This window comes from Rhododendron vialii, chromosome 7a (assembly GCF_030253575.1).
Source record: "Rhododendron vialii isolate Sample 1 chromosome 7a, ASM3025357v1".
NCBI lineage: Eukaryota > Viridiplantae > Streptophyta > Magnoliopsida > Ericales > Ericaceae > Rhododendron > Rhododendron vialii.
In genome coordinates this window covers 1,379,271-1,401,236 of record NC_080563.1, presented here as the reverse complement: position 1 = coordinate 1,401,236, position 21,966 = coordinate 1,379,271, and the positions used below count along the sequence as shown (strand labels likewise).

Here is a 21,966-nt window from a genome sequence, read left to right as displayed (position 1 = left end):
TTGTGGACTTTAGACAAGTTTTCATTATTTGTTAGACTTTTCTTTGACATTTGTAAGAATAATGATTTGTCTCGAAATTGGTATTTTATTTACTTTAACCTCTATTTAGACAACGAAACTAAGCCTTAGAGTCTCACATGGTCATGCTCCAAGAGCATTGCATAATTCATAATTGTTCACTTGTGTAGCCCACTTTAGAGGCCCTTTCGTGAGGTCGATTGAAATCTCAAACTCTCCTGAAGTATTCAAAAATGTTTTTTCAAAAAAGAAAGAAAGAAGTAGTATTTCATTAAAAAAATCCGTTTGTTTGCAATATGCTTACTTCACTTTTTGGGTTACTGTTTATATAACTCATAATTTCTTATTAGTTTGCTGGTGTTAGCTAACATAAGTAATTTATTTACTTATTCATTACTAAGTTAAAGAAATACGTATTGAAGTTTTGCCAATTTCGCGGACAGCATAGTTGCGGCATTGGTGCCAATTCATACTTTTTTTGTTGAGGTCGAAGCGAAAGGCTCGTCACGCATGTGTAGACAGTGCTAGCAGTACTTTCACTTTCTCCGGTTGGTGGTTTTCTTGGGCGAATTCGTGGATGCCTAATCATCTCTTTTCCACTTATCTTCTCATAACTTTCTTCAAGCATCTTTAAAATAATGGTTATGAGGAGAGACCACACTGGCACTTTTCCACCTTTCCTTGCCAAATCTTTGCATAGAAAGTCATCCCAGACATGTCTAGAATCTAGATTTTACTAGATCGTGACTTTTATATCACTAATAACATAATATTTGAAAGGAAAAAAAAGGGAGAATTCAACTACAACTCTATCGTTTTGATAGAGATAAGACTCTGCATCATAAAGATGACAACGTATTGACCTCGTCGCTTCGAGTGCAAAAACTCAACTACAACTCTATCGTTTTGATAGATAATTGAATATTAGTCGGTAAGTAGTCATCCAATAAGTTCCACTAACTAAAATAAATATTTATTTTTTAAATAAGTAGTTAATTTTTTGAATTAAAGGCAATGTATTATGAGAGAATGACTTGTCTCATAAAACGAAAAATAGGAATTTTAATGGAACAAGGCCCTTAATAAGTGATGGCCAGAAGCTTGACCCCTTGCATTTTTTTCCCCAAGCCGATGGCTCCTAACTGCACGACTTGTCCATTATACCAATCCATTAGTAGCCAAGAGAGGAGATCAGACTAGAGAAGGAACGACTGAGAAACTACGGTACGTAGGTAGAAAAGTACATACCCACATGCATGAACATGACTTTTAACATTTTGATTAATTAATTCAACATACTTAATAGTCATTGAATATTAATTCAACATCCTCACCACACATTTTTTCAAGTCATACACTAAATGGACTACCATATATTATAACACTTGGCAAATTATAATTTTGTTTCACTTCTATTTATTCGGTAATTCATCACAAGCGTTACTACTTGTTAAGTTATCCCGCCGTAAATGCCATAACTTTTACATTTCGACTTGAAATTACGATAGTCTTGTTTGGAGAGTGACTACGTCAAGGGTTCAGAATTTGATTTGATCTCTCCTAAGGTTTTAAGTTCGAAACTTTTTGGATGGGTGCTATAAACTCTTTTGGACTCAGTTCATACAAAACTTTGTTTGACTTTAATTGAAACCACCAAGTTAGTCTCCCAGAGCACAGTGGAGATGCACGTTAATTTGTTCGGACACCTGAGTTACTCAAAAAAATTAAAGAATTTGAAATGGAAAAAGGAGCCCAATCATAGTTGTCGTATACCTTAGCAAGCCAAACAGTCCCATCAAATCATCTCATTGGAAAAAAAAGGACAAAATATGAAACATCACAAAAGTCACTATGAGTTTATTTATGCATTAGTAGGCACAGGACATGATATGGTGGTAATGTTCCACCCAATTTTGGAGTGGAAAGTGGCCAGATCTCATACTTTTTTGTCCAAAGTGGCCTTAAGGGCCTCATGGCATTCTTTTTAAAATATTTGGAGATTTTGCATTCTTTTGTCGTGTAGGAATTCAAGTAAAATAATTGTAGTTTGGCAATCATTGAATTTAACTTGTGGCAGCAAATTGAGCCATGCAATCCATTTTCGAAACAGCAATGCTACATACATACCCGCCAACCACACTCATGTTGCATATGCGTGGATTTCACAGAGAACAAAAACAAATTACATGCAGCACAAAAAACGGGACCAAATATTGCCTAATACTAGATGATTGTATTAATTAATTTTTAGGATTATTTAAATGGTTTTTGGGCTTTTGAAACCAGTGAAATTGAACTAGGAACAAAGACAAATTAGAAAATTTTGAGGACCCACCCGCAAGCCCGAATTTAATCCGAATCTTATTATCTTAATAACCACAATAATTGATGATTACACGTTTGACCTAATCTTGATCCCAAATAAATTAAAGTCCTTAATTATTATACATATATATAGTACGTATATAGGTTGGGGTTGATGGAACTCTTGAGTTCAGCCCACTTCACATAATGGCAACCATCCTCAATTTCCTCCAACTTTGAAACAAGTTGAAAATATTTTTTCCTTTTAGGAAAGGCCAAGTAGAGAAGGTAAAATAAAGGCGAAAGTAATAGAATATTTAGAAACCAAAGGATTAGTTGAATTTACACTTTGCATGGGATGGGTGATTTAGTAGAACGGCGCCTAAGTATCAATTGTTCTTGCACCGTTGCAAGTGGGTGGTGTGATTGACCCCGAAGATAAGTCAAGGTGCGCGCGTAAACTAGTTCGAACACTTGAATTATCAAAAACATATGTGAATTGTGTCGATGTCGTCGATAGTAAAACAACACACAAGGCCCATTACAAAATCCAAAACGTACACTAGAAAACAATGAGATCTAGGGACTAAAAATTGTGTCCCACCACCCCCCACTTGGAACGCAATCCGCATCATCATCAACATGATGATAAAGAGGAGAGACAAGGAGAATCCATAGGCCCATGAAACATGAATACACTCCATTAATGGTGTGTGGATCCGATCCACACAGGGGGAAGAGAGAGACAAAGGACAAATAGCGTCGGTGGTGCGAACCCTGGCCAACCAACAGCGCATCATGGCTCGGACATGGACACCCCCCTCCTCTCTCTCTCTCCCCTTTCCCTATCCTGGGCCTCATTTGGGCTTTGCCAAGTCAGGCCGAGACACCCATGGGCCCAAATGTCTCCCTGACAACTACACCCCTCCAAACTCTTCACTCACCCATGGCTTCCACCTCGGGAGTTTGAGTTAAGTGTGTGTGTTTAAGAGAGTCTTCATTACCCCTCCCAAGTTAGCAGCAATTGTCTAGTAGAGGTGATAAGTATAATTACTCTATTACCCTTTTGTATTAAAAAAGACAAATGGTCTTAGCCCGCCCTTGCGCAGAAGCTAGATCCAGGTCTCAGGCCCATTAATCCAATCATTATAATCCTGCCTTATGCGGGTAAGGCTATTAGGCTTGTAATCTGGGCCGGCTAGGTCCTACATCTGGAGTTTGGGTTAGAGCATCCGCAATGGGAATAATCAAAATCGATAACCAAAATGTGCCACGTCAGCATTTGATTATCCATTTAGTTCATAATCAAACTTAACAAACTTGACCTCCACATTGGTTATTTTTGTATCCCTATAAAAAAAACCCCCACAATACGCAATGCACCTATGTCCAATTACAAACGAGTTCCAATCATACACCCGACCACACCAAATTATTCGTCTCGATGAGACGATTCTAATGTGAGGTGTTTTTTAATTTTTTAGTTTTGAATTTGGTTATTGGGTTTGGTTATTGAGTTTTGGTTATTGGTAAAAGTTGTTAAGTTTGGTTGTGGAATGGATGGAATTTGGTTATTTGCTAAAAGACTTGTAACTTTGCTTATTACAATGTAAGGTGTTTTTTTAGCATTGTTGTTAAGTTTGCTTATCCATATCAATTTGCTTATTACAATGTGGATGCTCTTAAGAGTGAGTGTTTAAGAGAGTTCTCATATCCCCTCCCTTATTAGTTTGCCTAGTGGAGGTGGCCGGTAAGTGGAATTACTCTCTTATCCTTCGTGTTAAAAACTCACTCACCCATGTTTTCACTTTCCTAAAGGAGCCTGCAATAATTGCATAAATAAATATTCGTGTATATATATATTTTTTGAAATTTTGAGGTAGGATACAAAAAAGTGGAGATGAAAAGTAGTACTATCTAGAAGTAAATAGTACTCCGAAGAACCTTCTTTTTCTTCAGGAAAATGTTCAAATGTGATGTGCATGGCAGCGATGACTTCCATCCATAATTAATGGACTTAGTGTTGCCGTCCCTTTGTCGAATTCTTAATAAAATTTTATTGCTTATCAAAAAATTAAAATTTTAGAGCTATTCTTTTAGTAAAAATTAAAACAAACACACACAGAAAGAGAAAATAAATGATCTTAATTCCATGATAATTTGATGTATCATTGTAACTTTTTTTCCCCCCCTCGCTCAGTGCTTGCATTTGTAAAGAAATCGATTATATATGTGTATGGATATCCCGTAAAAAATTTAGGGAACCCAACAACCCATTACTAATAGCTGTAAAATGAACCACCTTGTTAAAATTTAAGAAATATATAAACTATATAAGTAATAGACATTATAAGTCAAAGATTCAAACATCCAATTAAATTTAAAAAAAAAGTATTTTAGGTTTAAAAGAACCATTTAAATTCTTAGTTCCAAAATTAAGGTTGGTCCCTCCCTCCTCTTACACTCCCCCCTCATTATTTGAATTGGATTCTTAATCTTTGTGCATGCTTAGATCGACCCTACTAATTATTAATTAGGTGGTTAGACCCTACTAATTATTATTTGGTAATGAGCTAATATCACATTTTTGGGTAGTCACATATATATATAGACTTAAAAACATGACATTGTTCAATCAGTGTCTCCTCTCTCTATCTCTCACCCGCTTTCACAAAGCCTTTGTCCTAATCATATCTTCTTGTAATCCTTTGACTGCCTACTTGACAAGTACAATTCTGTGGAGGTCCTTTTCCTAATATTTATAGGTGATATCTACGTACGAATATCAATAGGAATTAAATCAAATTGTAGGGGTCCAAACAAAGAAATAAAAAAAAAGGACGGACATCTATTGTGCGAGTAATCTTCTAGTAGATCGAGGGACCATGAAATGAGCAATTGTCGATATTTTTCGTGGACCCGAGGTAGCCTACGATGCGACAAATTGGATAGGGATGGTAGAGAGACTGGATGTGAGCTTTCTCTATAAGAGCCCTCACAAGGGAAAGAAACACCGAAAAGTTGCATTCCAAGAGAATTGACCCACGAGTCTTCATTCTGAAATAATCATGAGTTGCCGACTAGACTACTCTAGTTGGTTACGAATTACCACTAACTTGTAAAGTTTGTAATTTCTCCTATCAATTAGGTTTAACCCATTTACATACGCCAAACTATCAAGTAGTTCGTATTTGATGTATTCACTTAAGCCTCGTTTGGATGCTAAGCTACTTATTAAAACTTAGCGTGGGGAGGGGTGGATGAAGTTCGAACATGCGTCCTGGTGCATGGAGTACAGCTGCCCTTACGAACCGGGCTAGCACGTACTTGATTAGGGGCATGTTAGTAGACTTGGATATTGGAGTCTTTAGTTGGGAAATTCAGGCTTGAAATTTGGATTTGGAATAGCAGCTTAAGTAATTCGAGGTCCTGTGTTTGTTCCACGTTTTCAGGGCGAGACCCAGTCATTTTAAGAATCCATTTTTTCAGGGCTAGGCCTAGTTCAGTTTTGTTGGAAGTTTCTTAATAGTAGCCCAGCCCAATTACTTGTACAGGCCTCCAACGTCGTTTTATTAGGCATTGGAAGAGGCCAGAAGGCCCAGAACCCCTACGAGACACTCTCAGTGGAGTATTCAAGATAACGGGAAAATGACGGCCAATGACATGTTTTTATAAATAATATCCGTTAAAGGATATTTTCAGTATTAATAAATATTTTCAGTATATCTTTGGCGGTTATTAATTATCAAAACACGTCATGGACCGTCATTTTCCCTCAAGATAATCATCCGGCACTTACAAAAAAATTTACATGCGACACAGCATAGAAACGAATCTAAATACAACCCTTAAAGAAAATATGAACAAGTTAAAGCAAAATAGGATGGCGAATCTTAATATTGTTAGCTTGATCTTGAGTACAATCATGATCTTTACGACAATCACAATCCCACCATAACATCTGTCATTTTTTTTTTATATCTCAAAAAAGATCTTCCAAAAGTATCAACCTATTGTCGCATCGGAAATTAATTCTTTTATTAGAAAAACAATTGAAATGATAGTCATCATCGTTTTGCTACATGCCATCAGTTGTTTCCTCTTGTATTTACAGACCACTCTTCCATTTGATTAACGGGGAACAGATCAAAGGCTATAGATAAGTTTTTGCCATAGGCGTTAAAATTTTATTATATCGGTTATCTGAATCATTTTGTACGTACCTCGATTAATTCGGGGCCCTGAATTTATACAATTTTGCACATGTAATTAACTCATCTCTTTGGGATCAGACAGACTTGACGGAAACGAAGAAGGGATCCACGGAAGACGTTAAAAGCCTGTTTGTATCGGAAAAAACCTCGCATCTTGAACACAGGAGGTTCTTTGAAACGACGTCGGAAGCTCTTAAAGATCGCATCTTGAGCGCGGGAGGTCCTTTGAAACGACGTCAGATATGCAAAACAAATCGCGAAATATTACTTCAAGATCAAGTACAATTTTAGCTTCGTTCTCGAAAGTCTCAGATCCACTCCATCTGCAATGGTCTCTCTCTCAATTTTAGCTTTGTGAATTCTTCAGAGAAACCCTAACTTCCCCTTTCTGATCCAAATTCACTTTCTCTCTCCATACACGCATACATCCACAGTACATATTTTTTGCGTGAAATCGAAGATGTACATGGCATACGGATGGCCGCAGGTGATCCCTCTCGAATCCGGCCTCTGTCCTACCTCCGAGAAGATTATTTACCTCAGAGTCACCAATCGCCTCCTGCTCGTCGTCGCTCCTTCTCACTTGGAGCTCTGGAGCTCTTCTCAGGTTTATATTTACTCGCTGAATTATGCAGTCTATTTACACAAGTTCATGTATCACTGCTGGGGCATTGTCGTTGGAATCGAATTTCCTTTTTCGGTGCGTGATTTCGGTATATACGGATAGACACACACTGGTATAAGTATAACTACTAGACGCCCGGCACACGCAATGCGAATCGCATTATATAAAATAGCAATAGTTAATTTTTTCCGATTGCGATTAATCCGTAATGGAATGCGAGATATGAAAGTAGAAAAGAGGGAAGGAAATTAGGGTGCCATTTGTTTTTTGGGCTCTTCTTGGCAGTTTCTTTGGGTAGTGGTAATAGTTTCTTTGGCTAGTTAGGATATTGAAAGTGTGAGGGGGCTTCATAACCCCTGTTCACACCAATAAGGGTGTTCCCTTTATGATAGTAACTAGAGGCCCAGGCACGTGCAATGCGTGTGCGAATCGTGTTATGCAAAAAGGTTGGAACAAGAAAATCCTGAATTTGGATTAATTTGTAAAGAAATCTGGGATACAAAAAGTAAAAAGAGGGGTGAGAGAAATTTGGGTTAGCAGTTTCTTTTTTTTTTTTTTCTTTTCCTTCTTGGCAGTTTTTTATGTAGTCAAATGGGGTAGTTTGGGACAAAAAAGTGTGAGTCAGTCTAAAAAATGACGTTCACACCATAAAGGGAATTCCACTACTAGATACATACACAAACTGGGATTACTATTTACGAAATGTTGTGATGTTACTACTCGACGGTGTCGGTGCATTGTTGTGGGAAACCAATTTGCTGTTATCTGGAGAGTGTTTAGGAAAATATATATGGATACATGCTGGTTTGTCTATTTTATGCCAGCTAATATTATATGGTTACTTATTGATCAGTGTTGGTGCATTTGCTGTGGGAATTGGATTTGTTGTTTGGGGAGTGATATTTTGAGTTTTGACGTTTTTTTTTGTTGTTGAATTTACTTTAGCACAAAGTGAGACTGGGGAAGTACAAGAGGGATTCAGATTCGATTCAAAGAGAAGGAGAGAACATGCAAGCTGTCTGGAGTCCAGATGCCAAGTTGATTGCCGTTCTTGTAAGTGTGGGATATTTGGTATCCACTTTCAGTTGTAAATGCTATTTTCTGTATTCTGAATTGTCTCAATTACATTCTAGTCTTTTACGATTTCCTGTCAATCATGTAGTTTGCTAGTCTCTTGTGGTGCTAATAGTTGATAGGTTAAAGTTATTTTGATATGGATGAAGTGGGTGGGACTTTAGCTTTTTGAATCTGGTGGGACCATTGTCGTGCTTGCTAGTTGCTATCGTACACAGAACTTAGGTGGGGTAAGATGTAAGAAACTTTCTGGAATAAGGGTTGAAATTTATTCCAAATTTAGGTTGTGAATTGAACAATAAGAAGCAGAGGTGGAAAATGATGAACTCAAGAATACCAGGAATGAAATAAGCAACAGATTCAACACCAAGCCACTGTTTTATTGATTGAATTGCTAAAGAATTACGTGGTGAGTTACTGTAGAGAGAGGGAGAGGAAGAGAGGGAGAAAAGTGAAGAATAATTCTGGGATTACAAAAAACCTGAGCTCTCACGCTCAGACTCACCGGCTATATAACAACCATAACCCACTTCTAGTTAACTTCCTACAACCCCTAGCTTATTATACACCTAACGCCCCTCCAATACCCACTGCACTGGCCACCCTCAACTCCTATCATTCCACCACTCTTTAAAGGCCTTGTCCTCGAGGCCAAATTTAAGCAAGAACAAGCACCCGATATACAAAGTGTAGACAAATCAGAAACCATCGTTGACTCATTGAACTTCACATCTGCCGTTAGCCTTGGATGAAACAACTTGGTGTCTCTCTCATTTACCCGTACAGTCGATATCCCACGATCATGGCATTTCATGCTATTGATTCCTTCTAATGCGTTTTATCAAACACATTACTTACAAATCTAACCCACCAGAATTGGCAAAAGCAGCAAGCAGGTGAATCACCAAATATGGGTCAAGAATTTTGTCGAACAATGTGCACGCACAATCCAAGAGACCCTATATGGCATGTCATTCAAACCCCCTTGCTCTGTGGGTCAGCTCCAAACCCATGTTCTAGGTACCCAAAACTTGAAGAAAAAATAGAATTCTAAAACATAAAGCAGCAGGAAAGGATCCAATAGGGATGCAACTGTTATAGTGGACAATCTCTATTTTCCGTTTGATATTCTTGCTCATTGGAGAGTGAATGAAAATAGTCTTCTATAGGTATTGTGGCGAACATGAAACTATCTTTAATCGTGTGTAAAGTAGGTTCTAATTTTCACAAATATTCCCATTTGAGTTTACTTCAAGAAGTATTCCACCTGGATCCCAAATACTGGTCAATGTCGCCTCATCACTCCAGAAGGAAAGAATGTATATGTCTAAATCACCGGGATCCCATGATTGTTCCATCATCCCTAGTTCGAAACTTGTAGATGACCATACTACATATATAAGGCTTCCTTTTACACACACGATGTTCATGGGTCTTGATTTTTGCGTTGTCCCCATTTCTTCCTGTTATCAAACTTTCAATCGGAGCTATGACACTGGAACGGAGAGTAGTGGGTGTTTGAGCCAGAGTGGTTCTTCAAGACTAGAACCTTCTCCGAGCACTCTTTGTTATCCACCAAGTAGTCAGATTCTACCTCTGTAGCTTGTCCATCCTCCGACTGCAATTCCTCATTTGGAACAGTATTTTCCATCCCTGCTTCTTCGCAAGTAACCTGTTTCCTTGATCAACAATTCAAAGTACTCATGATTTTCCTTGAATTTGCGGTTGATTTCAGTCAAATTTGAGATCAATGCATCATTTGTTTCAAGCGGTTTTGAGATCAATGTGTCGAGCTTTCCAAAATCAGGCCGCATGGACTCTAAGATCTCTTGTACATCAGCCTTGACTGAAGATTGGTGGCTTTGATACCAAATGATAAAATCAAGAACACAATGGAATGTGGTGCGTTACAGTAGAGAGAGAGATTCAACACCAACCCACATTTTTATTGATTGAATTGGTATAGAATTACAGGAATTGAGAAGAATACAATGGAATGTGGTGCGTTACAGTAGAGAGAGAGAAAGAGAGAGAGAAAGAGAAATGGAAGAATAATTCTGGGATTACAAAACCTGGTTTTCCCGCCAAACTCACTAGATAACAACTAAGTAACTTCCCAACTTCTCCCTAGCTTATTGCACCTAAAGCCCCTTCAATATAACCCTCTGCACTGGCAACCCTCTACTCCTAGCAGATAACTTTTTTTTGTTGTTTTCTCAATTATCAAGAATAGGGATTGTTCTTTCTCTATTAATTTGTTTTATTTTTCCTGTATGAGATAGAAACATCATATTCCAAGCGTGTTGCCTGAAAGTGGTAATGCTTGTGAGTCTGACTGTTGAAACTTCCAAATTAGATGGGTGTCCTTATCTAATTTCTCGGGTGTAGAATTCTATCTGTCACTCACATTGCTGGTCTACTTTTGCAGACCTCTTGCTCCTATCTTCACGTTTTTAAGGTCCACTTCACTGAAAAAAGTTTACATATTGGAGGAAAGCAACCGTCTGGCTTGTTTCTTGCAACTATTTCTCTACTTCTCAGAGAGCAGGTTCCATTTTCTGATGCGCAAGTAGCAACGTACGTGAATCCTGATGTTGTACATTTTTATGTCTTTATGAGTTCGACTCTGTTAAAATTAGCCTTGTTGTCGATAAAGATTTCTACGGTTGATATTAAGATCCTTTCTTCATATTTCCTTAACCATTATGTAGAAGGTGAAGAATAATATTCCTTGGATACAATAAACTGTGAATACATAACTGGAGGATCTTAAAGATGCCGTTTATCGTGCCACATCCGTCTTGTGTAAGATCTGTTTTAAGAGTGATGGCTTAAGATTTACCAACTTCCAGTTCCTTACTGCTGCTTTAGAATTCTTGTGGTTTTCAAGCTGGATATGGCCTGTACAATCCACATGCCCCAATGTGCTCTCATTTCAAGATACAGGTCCAAAGGCTTCCTCAACGAGGACTTGTTAGACTTGTCCCACATCGCTCATCGAAGCCACCCAAGCTTGGTTAATAAAATCTAGAGGCTACTCCACCTACTGCCAATTGGTTTTAGGTTGAAACCCTCCAAGAAATCTAAAAGGACTAACTCCTCCTTTGGCCGTTTTAGGGAATTGTACTTCTCATAGAATCAGGAAAAAAGGGAACCTAGTATTACTGGCATTGTCTGTTCTTTTGGTGCATATTGAAAAACTGAGTGACATTATTGAACATACTGAAGTTCTCGCTTCCATTACATACACTATTTTCTTCTAATCTTGCATTTAGCATCAAACTCACGAGATTGTCTCTGTGCATCATGCAAAAATGTGGGGCTTATATTGTCTGTTCTGTTTTTGGGGTGACCAGGAGCAATATTGCTTGCGACAGCAAACACTTACTATTTGGACTATCAGATGGATCTTTATATAACATTTCCTGGAAGGGGGAGGTAATGTTTGCGTGGTGGGCACTAACAGTTTTTATCAAAATTTTAATGCAATATAGCACCATACATGCAAAAAGTGTATTTAAGCTCTTTGCGGACTAAGTATTCAGCAATATCTTGCTTCTGATTTCATATCAAAGAAAAATCGGCAGCTTCGGCGTTTGATTTCAAAACGCATTGTTGTATGTTCAATGCAGTTCTGTGGGGCCTTTCGACTTAACTTCCACTGTCAAGAGGGAAATGAAGCAACTAAATTATTATATTCTCGAGAGAATGGTCTTGCTTCTGAAGGGGTTGATGGAGCTTTCATGCCCAGTCTTTATTCATCTCAAAGGTCTGCAATTGTCCAACTGGAGTTCTCTCTGTCCTTGCGGTTGCTATGTGTGGTATTCTCAGATGGGCAACTGGTCGTATGTTCTGTAAGTAAGAAAGGTTTAAAGCAAGCTGGGTCAATTAAAGCTGAAAAGTGGTTGGGGTCTGGTGATGTTGCATGTGCTTCCATAGCTTCGGAGCAGCAAATCCTTGCTGTTGGTACCAGAAGAGGTGTTGTTGAGCTATATGATCTTGTAGAATCAGTATCACTCATTCGTTCTGTGTCTTTGTATGACTGGGGGTAAGATTTTTTGCAGGTGCCAATAAAGCTAAGCAATATCTAATATGTATGTTTCTTTAACTACTCAAATTCGTCTATCTGATTAATCCCCATCTAATATTTTCAAGTGCTTTGATGACTGTTCACTTCCGAATGGTCAAGACTTAAAATCAATTGGTGTTTTTAACTCTGCAACTATCGTGCACGTAGTTACGTAAATCAGGATGCTGAAGCTACAAATGGTCCAATGGTAGCAAGGGCTCTCCCTTTCCTTGCCTCTGAAGGGATGAATCATTGGGACTTTTGTCGAATAGCCCATACCTTGTAATTTGAACAATTTCTTTAGTTTCACCACCACCCCCGCCCCCCCTCTCTCATCTCCTTGCAAGAGCCTTGCTTTCATTTTGGTCCTTATATCTTAGAAGAGTGGTTATAACCCTAGTTCTGCTCTTATGATGCATTATTTGATCTCATGTCATTTTGAAATGGGATCTATTTTCTGTGGCTTGCTTTCGTAGTGAGATGCTTTTAGTTTTATTAGACAATTTACTAGCTCTTCATGATCTGTTAAAATTTGCCTTTTTGTATCCTGAATGGCAATTATGTGTCCTTGTGGATTTTGCAGATATTCAGTGGAAGATACTGGTCCTGTCAGTTGTATTGCATGGACTCCTGATAATTCTGCTTTTACAGTAGGGTGGAAGTTACGAGGACTTGCAGTTTGGTCTGTCTCTGGGTGTCGTCTGATGTCTACTATACGTCAAATTGGTCTAAGTTCTGTGTCTTCTCCAGTGGTTAAGCCAAATCAGGATTGCAAATTTGAACCTATGATGGGTGGCACCTCTCTCATGCACTGGGATGAATATGGATATAGGCTTTATGCTGTTGAGGAACGATCATCGGAGCGAATCATTGCATTTTCTTTTGGAAAATGTTGCCTTAATAGAGGAGTTTCAGGCACTACTTATACCCGTCAAGTTATCTATGGTGAAGATCGACTGCTTATTGTGCAGTCTGAAGATACTGATGAGCTGAAGATTTTGCATCTTCACCTTCCAGTTATGTATTTTATTTAACCATCCGGTGTGATTCTTCTCAATCATCCTGTGTGATTATTCTCATATCTTATTGTATGATATGTATGCTGCTAACGTTGTTTTGTTTGAATTAGGTTTCTTATATGTCACAAAACTGGCCAGTTTTGCACGTCGCAGCTAGCAAGGATGGGATGTACTTGGCTGTGGCTGGCCTTCATGGTTTGATACTGTATGATGTACGAATGAAGAAGTGGAGAGTGTTTGGTGATATAACCCAGGAACAGAAGATTCAGTGCAAAGGCTTGTTATGGCTTGGGAAAATTGTTGTTGTCTGCAACTATATTGATTCTTCCAACATGTGAGCTATATGTACATTTCTGTTTGTTGAATTCCATGGGCTATTTCCACTACCAAAAAAGCAATAAAACAAACTAAAAAAAAATTCTAGGGGAAAGTAGAAATGGTGTTGGTGACTGAAAATTGATATCATGCTTTTAGTTTCAACAAGCAATAGTATTTGACGTTGATGATACCCTTGCTGGGGTCCAGGCATTTATGGTGATTAACCTGATATTCTTGTTGCCCCTAATTTGCTTACTGTACACACAATTCCTATCGTTCATACTTGATGTGAAGAAATAGTGATAAAATTTCTGCAATAGAAACATAGTATTTAGACCTGGCAAAAACATTGATCAGACAGCAATTCGATTTGCCGTTGGCTGGTCAATCAGTGGCTGGGCTTGGATATGAGAAGAACATAGCGATGGAGATTTCATGTACCATCATCCATGCTTGCATGAATAGATGACAGGTGTTATAGTGATGTGATGTCCAAGGTCCTTTAATCTGTCACCTTGTAACCTTAAGAAATATTACTTGACCCTTTGAAAGAAGGTTAGAAAGATAATCAGAATCAAGCTGGTCTCAAATCTATGTTTCTTGGAGATGGCTTGTGGCAGAGCAGACCATTGGATTTTTGATGGAAGTTGATCATTCATAACTATTCAAGTGTTAGATTCAGATGCTTATTATGAAAGATCTACTCAATTTTTTTTTTTACTTTTCGGAAATCAAGTGCATGCTGCATTGGTGCCTCGGATTAGGTGTAAAGGACCCACACTATAGAGTGGCCTTGGGTGATTAATTTATGCTTATTGAACCATTTAATTCTTATGGGCAATTATTCTGTTTTTCTACCATGTTCTCTCAAATTTCTTGTTTAAGATTCACGGAATGCATTAGTAACCTTACACATCTTTAGCTTAGCCAACTTTATTTCATCTTTGGAAAGGTAGTTGTTATTGACTGGCTATCCACACCAGAACCTATGTAAGCTGTTACTGAAGGTGCACTTAGAATTAGCAATATTGTGCTGTTCCTTGTCTGAAGATAATTGGCTTTAATGCTCGCATTGAATGGTTTTCAGGTATGAATTGCTTTTCTACCCTAGATATCACCTAGACCAGAGCTCATTACTTTGTAAGAAACCACTGCTTGCGAAGCCAATGGTGATGGATGTATATCAAGATTATCTGCTCGTTACTTATCGCCCGTTTGATGTCCACATATTACATGTGAAGATATCTGGTGAATTGACACCTTCTAGCACTCCAGATTTGCAGGTAAAAGAACATTTCTGTGCTCTCTACTTCTCATTTGCCTTGATTGGAAAAAACTGAATTTTCTTGTCGATGCTGTTGGGTTGTAACTTTTATGTTGCACATAGAATGAGATTTTTGATGATTATTCGTCATTCTTCACGCGTTTTTAAGTGATATGATGACAAACAGCTTTCTACAGTACGGGAGCTCTCTATCATGACTGCAAAGAGCCATCCTACTGCAATGCGATTTATCCCTGATCAGCTTTCAAGAGAGCATGCTTCAAAAAATCTTATCTCAACTTCTTCTGATATGTTAGGAAAAGAGCCTGTGAGGTATGCACTTGTGGTAAAAAATGTTATATACAATAGAAATTTGCACTACAGATTCACAAACTATGAAACTGCTGATTTTTTATTTTTATTTCTTTAGGTGTTTGATATTGAGGGTGAATGGGGAACTTTCACTGCTTGATTTGGATGATGGGCGGGAAAGAGAGCTGACTGACTCTGTTGAATTGTTTTGGGTGACCTGTGGTCAATCAGAGGAGAAGACAAACTTGATTGAAGAGGTTTCCTGGTTAGATTATGGCCACAGAGGGATGCAGGTAAAATTCTCTTTGGCAAATGCATTTTCGTTTCAAGTGCTCTCTTTGTTCTACCTATCTGATTCATCATTGCAGGTTTGGTATCCGTCTCCAGGTGTTGACCCTTTCAAACAGGAAGATTTTTTGCAGGTACATGTGGATTGTTGTTTATGCTGTTTAGCTCTTTCCCTGACTTTTATATTGATGAGTATTTTGTTGTCAGGTGGACTTGGTTAGACTATTAAGTACCATGAAGTCGATGGTTTAGTATTTGTGGACTTGTATTCCTGATCTGATTATCTAGGTCAGGTATTCTGAGATAATGGAGTAACTTGATATTAATTTTCAGTTGGACCCTGAATTGGAATTTGACCGTGAGGTATACCCTCTCGGTCTTCTTCCAAATGCCGGAGTCGTCGTTGGTGTTTCCCAGAGGATGTCGTTTTCAGCTTGCACAGAGTTCCCCTGTTTTGAACCATCTCCGCAGGCTCAAACTATATTGCATTGCCTACTCAGACACCTTCTTCAGGTACCACTTGTACCCATTAGCTTGTAGTACACCATGAGCAAGTTGTCATCTCTTCATACTTTTATAAGAGATCTAACTGAAAGCGCTGTCTTTCCTATAAACTTGGTCAGTATTGCACCAGATTCTTGCGTTGTTTTATTGTTAGGGTGTTCAGTTGTTTCATAAGTTTGTTGTGGCAGCATGATGAGATCACTCTATTTGTTCTGTTTATATTCTTTCTTCTAAAGAATTCCCACTTATGTTTCTTATTTATGTTTGCCAGAGGGACAAGAGTGAGGAAGCTCTGCGTTTAGCAGTACTATCAGCTGAGAAGCCTCATTTTTCTCATTGCCTGGAGTGGCTTCTTTTTACAGTATTTGATGCAGAGATTTCCAGGTAACTCTACTTGATCAATAGTCCAATTCTGAGCCCTGTGACTTGGTTCAAGTTTTTTTTTTTTTTTAGACTACGTATTTCAAAATTCAGTCAAGGAAATGGCTTTGGGGCTGGTATGTTGTGGAGGGAGTTACTTCACTATGATCCGCTCTTGCAGTTTTCCCCCTAGGGAAAACCATATTTACTGAAATGGTTTCCCCCAAAACTCTGAGTTTCCTTCACTTACCTTGGACACAAATGTTTCATACTTGCTGTATTTTAAATCATCTGGTATAGGGAAAACATGATCCATTTTGCTGCGATTGGGATGGGGTTATAGCGCTCGAGATACTGGGTGGGTAGGGAGGGAGTGCTTGGCTTTGGAGCTCTACCACAATTTTCTAAGGATTATCTTTTCCGTAATGTTGTGACTATAATCTACATGATCATGTTTCAGTGCTTGATTGATTCTGACTGCTGTCTTACAGGCAGAGTGCAAATAAAAACCAAATCTCACTCCCCATGCGTGCTGCTAAGTTCTCTCTTTTGGAGAAGACCTGCGGTTTAATTAAAAACTTTCCAGAGTATTTTGATGTGGTTGTTAGCGTTGCAAGAAAAACTGATGGCCGACATTGGGCAGATTTATTTTCTGCTGCCGGAAGATCAACAGAGTATGTCATTTCTCTTCTTTTATCTTCGATTTCACGTATTTTGTAGTGTATTGCTGGCGGTTTCCCAGAGCCATGAATAACATGGATAAAGACTTTAGATTTTCCGAACATGAAATGCAGAATTATATGGACCCTGATACAAGGGTTCCATTTACTAGTTAACACCAAGTGATTAAAACCATCTCCACTTCCAAGTAATTGGCTCATAGTGGAAGCATTGGAAAATCTTGTATTCTTGCATCATGATTGGGTACTGTAATTTGAAGGGCAGTTTTGCAAATCTTTCTATAAGCTTGTTTCCTTTCATTTACTTTTAAGAGATTGGTAACTTATTTAACGGATAAGTGGGAAATAAGTATGTTTGGACTATGTTATGTACATTTTTGTGTGGAAAATATTGAAACCACAGGAGGCATTTTTCACTCCAATGATAACTCCAATGATAAAAGTTACCAAGCATTGATATACCGGCTAAGTTTGAGGGCAACCAGTTTGTGCATATAATTAGGTCTGGACCACCTTCCTAGGAGTTGATTGGTGTGTTTGTGGAAAGTAGAAATTACTCTCCATGGGTTTTGTAGAGCGCCTACAGCCTCTTATCTATTCTGGAGGAATATGTATACGGTTATAAGTTGTACACACCAATTGAGTTAAACTAATGCTCATAATTATAGTGGAGTCCAAGTCTTCCAAACGCCAGAACATCAAATCTACTTGATACAATCTGCCCGTTGGGCCTGCTGAAGGCACTTAAGTTAAAGTTCCAAAGGGTTATCTCAATGTATCATTCTCTTGATTCTTGGATGACTCCCTACTTTATATCGGCTTCCAGAAATAAATCAAGTACTCGTGGTGACACTTGACACCTGGACTAAGGTTATAGGATGTGTCCCATACTTCCCATGAGATACTTGTTATGTAACAGTACTGGACACTGTCACTATATGTTAATTTTGTTGCATAACATCGATGAAATAATTCAAGTTTTTTCTCAATACTCTATATTTATGAAGCACCATATTACTTCAGAATAGATGAGAATATAAATTATTATCCTTTTTGCGAGTCCGCTAACCCTTGTATGCTGTTAGCATATTTGCAGTTTGACTTGCTGGCATACAAAAAAAATCCATGAAGGTTGTGGAAATGATATCTTTTTCTGTACTCCTATTCAAGTCAATAGTTACTTGACCCACATATCACCCAAACCAACAACACTAGATATCTTTGGTTAGGGCTTTAATGATGGGTGGATGGATAATTTTCAGTCTGTTTTCGATGGGGCTCTCTCTCTCTCTCTCTCTCTCTCTCTCTCTCTCTCTAGGAATAAGGGAATGTTCGGAAAGATTTTAGACAGGCATTGGGGAACACAACTCAGTTTTGCAAAACGTATATAAGTAGCTCTTACACAACAAAAACGTCTGCGGTGTGGTGTTAACAGAATCTTTAGTTTTTTGCTATTAGACCTCTGCTGGCCTATAGTTAAGCTGGCGTAAGTGATTCATTGTTGTGGAAGACATTCTTTGAGGGGTAAAAGCTCGCTTCAAAGTGTGAGAACGTAGCTTAAGTTTTATTATTGGATGGCCACCCTCTGCGCAATTAATGCCGAAGCTTAGGTTTGTATTCATTGTTCAATTTATGGGGCAGAGCTGGGGCATAATTCTTGATAGCTGCTCAGGACTTTGTTCATGGATTTTCTCTCTTTTGGGCGGGTATTATTGTGTAGTCTGTTACCATAAAAGATTTTTTGCTATCCGTAATGAATAGCAGATTTGGGCTTTTTCTCTGTTACCAACTCCAATCATGAAATTGAATTCAACTTGCAGTCGTCCACCATAACTGATAATATTTATTTGTTGCACTAAATTCTTAAATTTTTTCTAGGTTGTTTGAGGAGTGCTTCCAGCGAAGGTGGTACCGGACAGCGGCGTGCTATATACTTGTCAGTACTAAAATCATCTCCGTTTTTGTTATGTGTAAGCTTGGGGTTTGAGGAATTTACCTGATGTACTAACTTAGGAAGTTCCAAATACTAATACAATTGTATCATTTTGTCTGTTGGAAAAAAAACCTTGTAGTTGTAGACTTCTTCAGTATAGTGATACTGTGTTTACAATATCACACCTCAGAAATGTTCTTCCTACAATTTACTTCATGAGAAACTGGTATACCCCAAAACTCTTGTATGATGGAAGAAGTTCCAGCTGTTCATCTATCTACAGATGCCCATTCTTTTATGCTTAATTATATAACTTTTGATGCCAGGTGATTGCTAAACTTGAGGGTCCCGCTGTTAGCCAATACTGTGCTTTACGTTTATTGCAGGTAATCACTGTCTACAGTTGCCGCACTAGGTTCCATTTTCCCTTTTCCTTGGCCGTTAAGTTATTCTACTGTCATAGACCTGATAGCGAGTTTCTAAATTCTGTAGGCAACACTGGATGAATCTTTATATGAACTTGCTGGGGAGCTGGTATGATTCATATGTACTCCAATTTTTATGGTTAATTTTCAAAAACGGTTATTGCTTTGACTTTTCCCTCCAACATTGACCTTCCTCCTTCATTTTCAGGTGAGGTTTCTGCTCAGATCTGGAAGGGAGTATGAACCTTCAAGTACGGATTCAGAGAGACTATCACCCAGATTCTTGGGATATTTTATTTTGCCTTCTAGTTACAGGAGGCAATCTTTTGACTCCAAAAGGTAATACTCTCCTCCACTAACTAGTTACCACGTCAGGAATCCTATCGAAGGTTACTAAATTTAATTACTTCATTTTCTGGCAGCAGTCCATCATTCAAAGAGCAGAATGCACATGTTGCTTCTGTTAAGAACATCCTAGAAAGCCATGCCAGCTATTTAATGTCGGGAAAAGAACTTTCCAAGCTTGTTGCTTTTGTGAAAGGCACTCAATTTGATCTAGTGGTGGGGAAGCTTTCGTATTCTGTTTATTGTGAATGTATCTGCTTCTATTTCGTGATCTTATTTCATCTGTTATAATCTTATTACAGGAATATCTCCAAAGGGAAAGGTATGGAAGTGCTCGCTTGGAGAATTTTGCTTCAGGGCTTGAATTGATTGGGCAAAAGGTAATCCAGAATTGTTTTTTCATATGTCAGATATTCTTGGGGCACGTTTGAAAATGTTCTTGTTTAGGGTTGGTTGGTTAGGGAGCACGTGGACTTCCACATGTTTTCTCTGGCCTTAATATGATATTCGCTGCCTACCGCTAGTACCAGAAATGGAACTCCATCTAGTATCCCATACGGGAAATGGCCTAATACCATGGGGAGTGGTGTTAGGTTAGGTCGGCGCTCTTCATCCAATGACCGAAAATAATTCTCTTCCCTTTAACCCGTTCTTCATCCCACTCTTTTAATACAGTATAATACTCAAGCCATATGTATAATCTCATTGCGCCTCCCGTGGACCCCTCCTGTCCACTCTATCCACATATAGCTCTTTTCGAATCCTCCCTAAAGCTAATTGGCAATCAAGAATGCACTTGATTTAATTTGGCTGTTCTATGTCTCTGCAGGGCAGGTAGACATAGATCTTAGTATCTTTGGATGCTAGTTCTTCTAAAAAGCGACGTGTAAAAGAAATTTTTTGGTTTCTGGAAACTCACAAGTTGCTTTAACCATACAGTTTGATCGTTTTAGTTAGATATATCCACGCCTCAAGATGGAGGCATGAGTGTGAATCTTCCCCCTCCAAAAAAGCAAGAAAGAAGAAGAAAGGCAAAAAGGAAAAACAAACGTGCTCAGAGGACATGCCTGAATATCAACAATTAAAAAAGTTTGAAACTTTGTATCACTTTTTGTGGGTAAATTCAAGACTATACTACTTGGTAAAATTTTATAAAGAAAATGCTACCAAGTTCTGAAAAATGTTGATTAGTGAACATGTAGCACTCTACCTTTAGGCTTTTAGACACATTTCATAATTCATAGATGATCTTTCAAATGTTTAGGGATGTAAAGTTCGTTTATACTTGTGGGGTATTGCATTTCCTGACAATTGAGTTGTTTCTAACATGTTTCCAGCTTCAAATGGGTACACTACAGAGCCGCTTGGATGCAGAATTCCTTTTGGCTCATATGTGCTCTGTCAAGTTCAAAGAGTGGATAGTTGTCCTGGCCACTCTTTTACGGCGTTCGGAGGTATAATTTGCATAGGTCACAATGACATTGTCCCCTTACTTGGGTTAAATATTGAACATTTCACTCGTGTGATGTGTTACAGGTTCTTTTTGATTTATTCCGGCATGATATGCGGCTGTGGAAAGCATATAATGTCACTCTTCAGGTCTCTGTCTCTTAAAGATTGATTAGAGGTTACAGTGACTATCCATTAACTTGCCTCACATTTTATTTCTTGTTGTACCACCTACCTTTCAGTCGCATCAGGCATTTGCTGAGTATCATGATTTGCTTGGAGCTTTGGAAGAAAAACTTTCTTCTTGCGAAACGACTTAGCTCTTCTCAACAAGACATTTCCTCGCAGATTTAAAAAGATTTTACAGGAATCATTTTCGGAAGGAATGGTGATTCATTTTGTTCTTCTGAGCACGGTCTTTTTGGGTATATGTAACTGGTGCGTTGGAGAAGTGCTCAAGTCACGCAGAAGTGCTCTTTGTAGATAAGGCAGTTGAAATTCCAAGTTGGAGGCCCACTCGTTGTTTCCATTTAGTAGTGGTTTCTCTAACGTGTATTATTTTTCCCTCCATGTAGCATGAAGGCAGAACGAATAATACCCCAACACGCAGTTTGTGGATGAATGGTTTTGCAGTTGTATGCAGGCTGGGCCCGGGATCTTGTTTATTTGTGCATAATTTTATGCAATAACACCAACAGAAATGAGCGCATCTCTCTCTCTCTGGACAATCCTCAAGCAGCTTTCCTCTTCCTATTTGCGCTCCTA

At 38.4% G+C, this 21,966-nt stretch overlaps 1 protein-coding gene across 5 annotated transcripts; it reads left to right on the top strand.

Moving 5' to 3' along the window:
- Positions 1-6,834: 6,834 nt before the first annotated feature.
- LOC131332520 (uncharacterized) lies at positions 6,835-21,933 on the top strand. Of its 5 annotated transcripts, none has more exons than XM_058366813.1 (23): positions 6,835-7,143; positions 8,107-8,214; positions 10,664-10,812; positions 11,592-11,673; positions 11,868-12,283; positions 12,888-13,320; positions 13,434-13,657; positions 14,729-14,924; positions 15,093-15,238; positions 15,336-15,510; positions 15,586-15,639; positions 15,839-16,018; positions 16,281-16,393; positions 16,861-17,043; positions 18,928-18,985; positions 19,309-19,368; positions 19,475-19,516; positions 19,616-19,746; positions 19,833-19,968; positions 20,055-20,132; positions 21,090-21,206; positions 21,289-21,351; positions 21,444-21,933. In XM_058366813.1, exons 1-23 carry the CDS (start codon positions 6,997-6,999, stop codon positions 21,519-21,521), a joined length of 3,369 nt encoding a protein of 1,122 aa, XP_058222796.1. In that variant the 5' UTR covers positions 6,835-6,996; the 3' UTR covers positions 21,522-21,933. The 5 variants fall into 5 exon arrangements, with proteins under 5 accessions (XP_058222796.1, XP_058222795.1, XP_058222797.1 ...); XM_058366812.1 differs by having other exon boundaries at positions 6,847-7,143; positions 19,830-19,968; XM_058366814.1 differs by lacking the exon at positions 16,281-16,393 and having other exon boundaries at positions 6,892-7,143; positions 15,605-15,639; positions 19,830-19,968.
- The last annotated feature ends 33 nt before the right edge of the window (positions 21,934-21,966 follow it).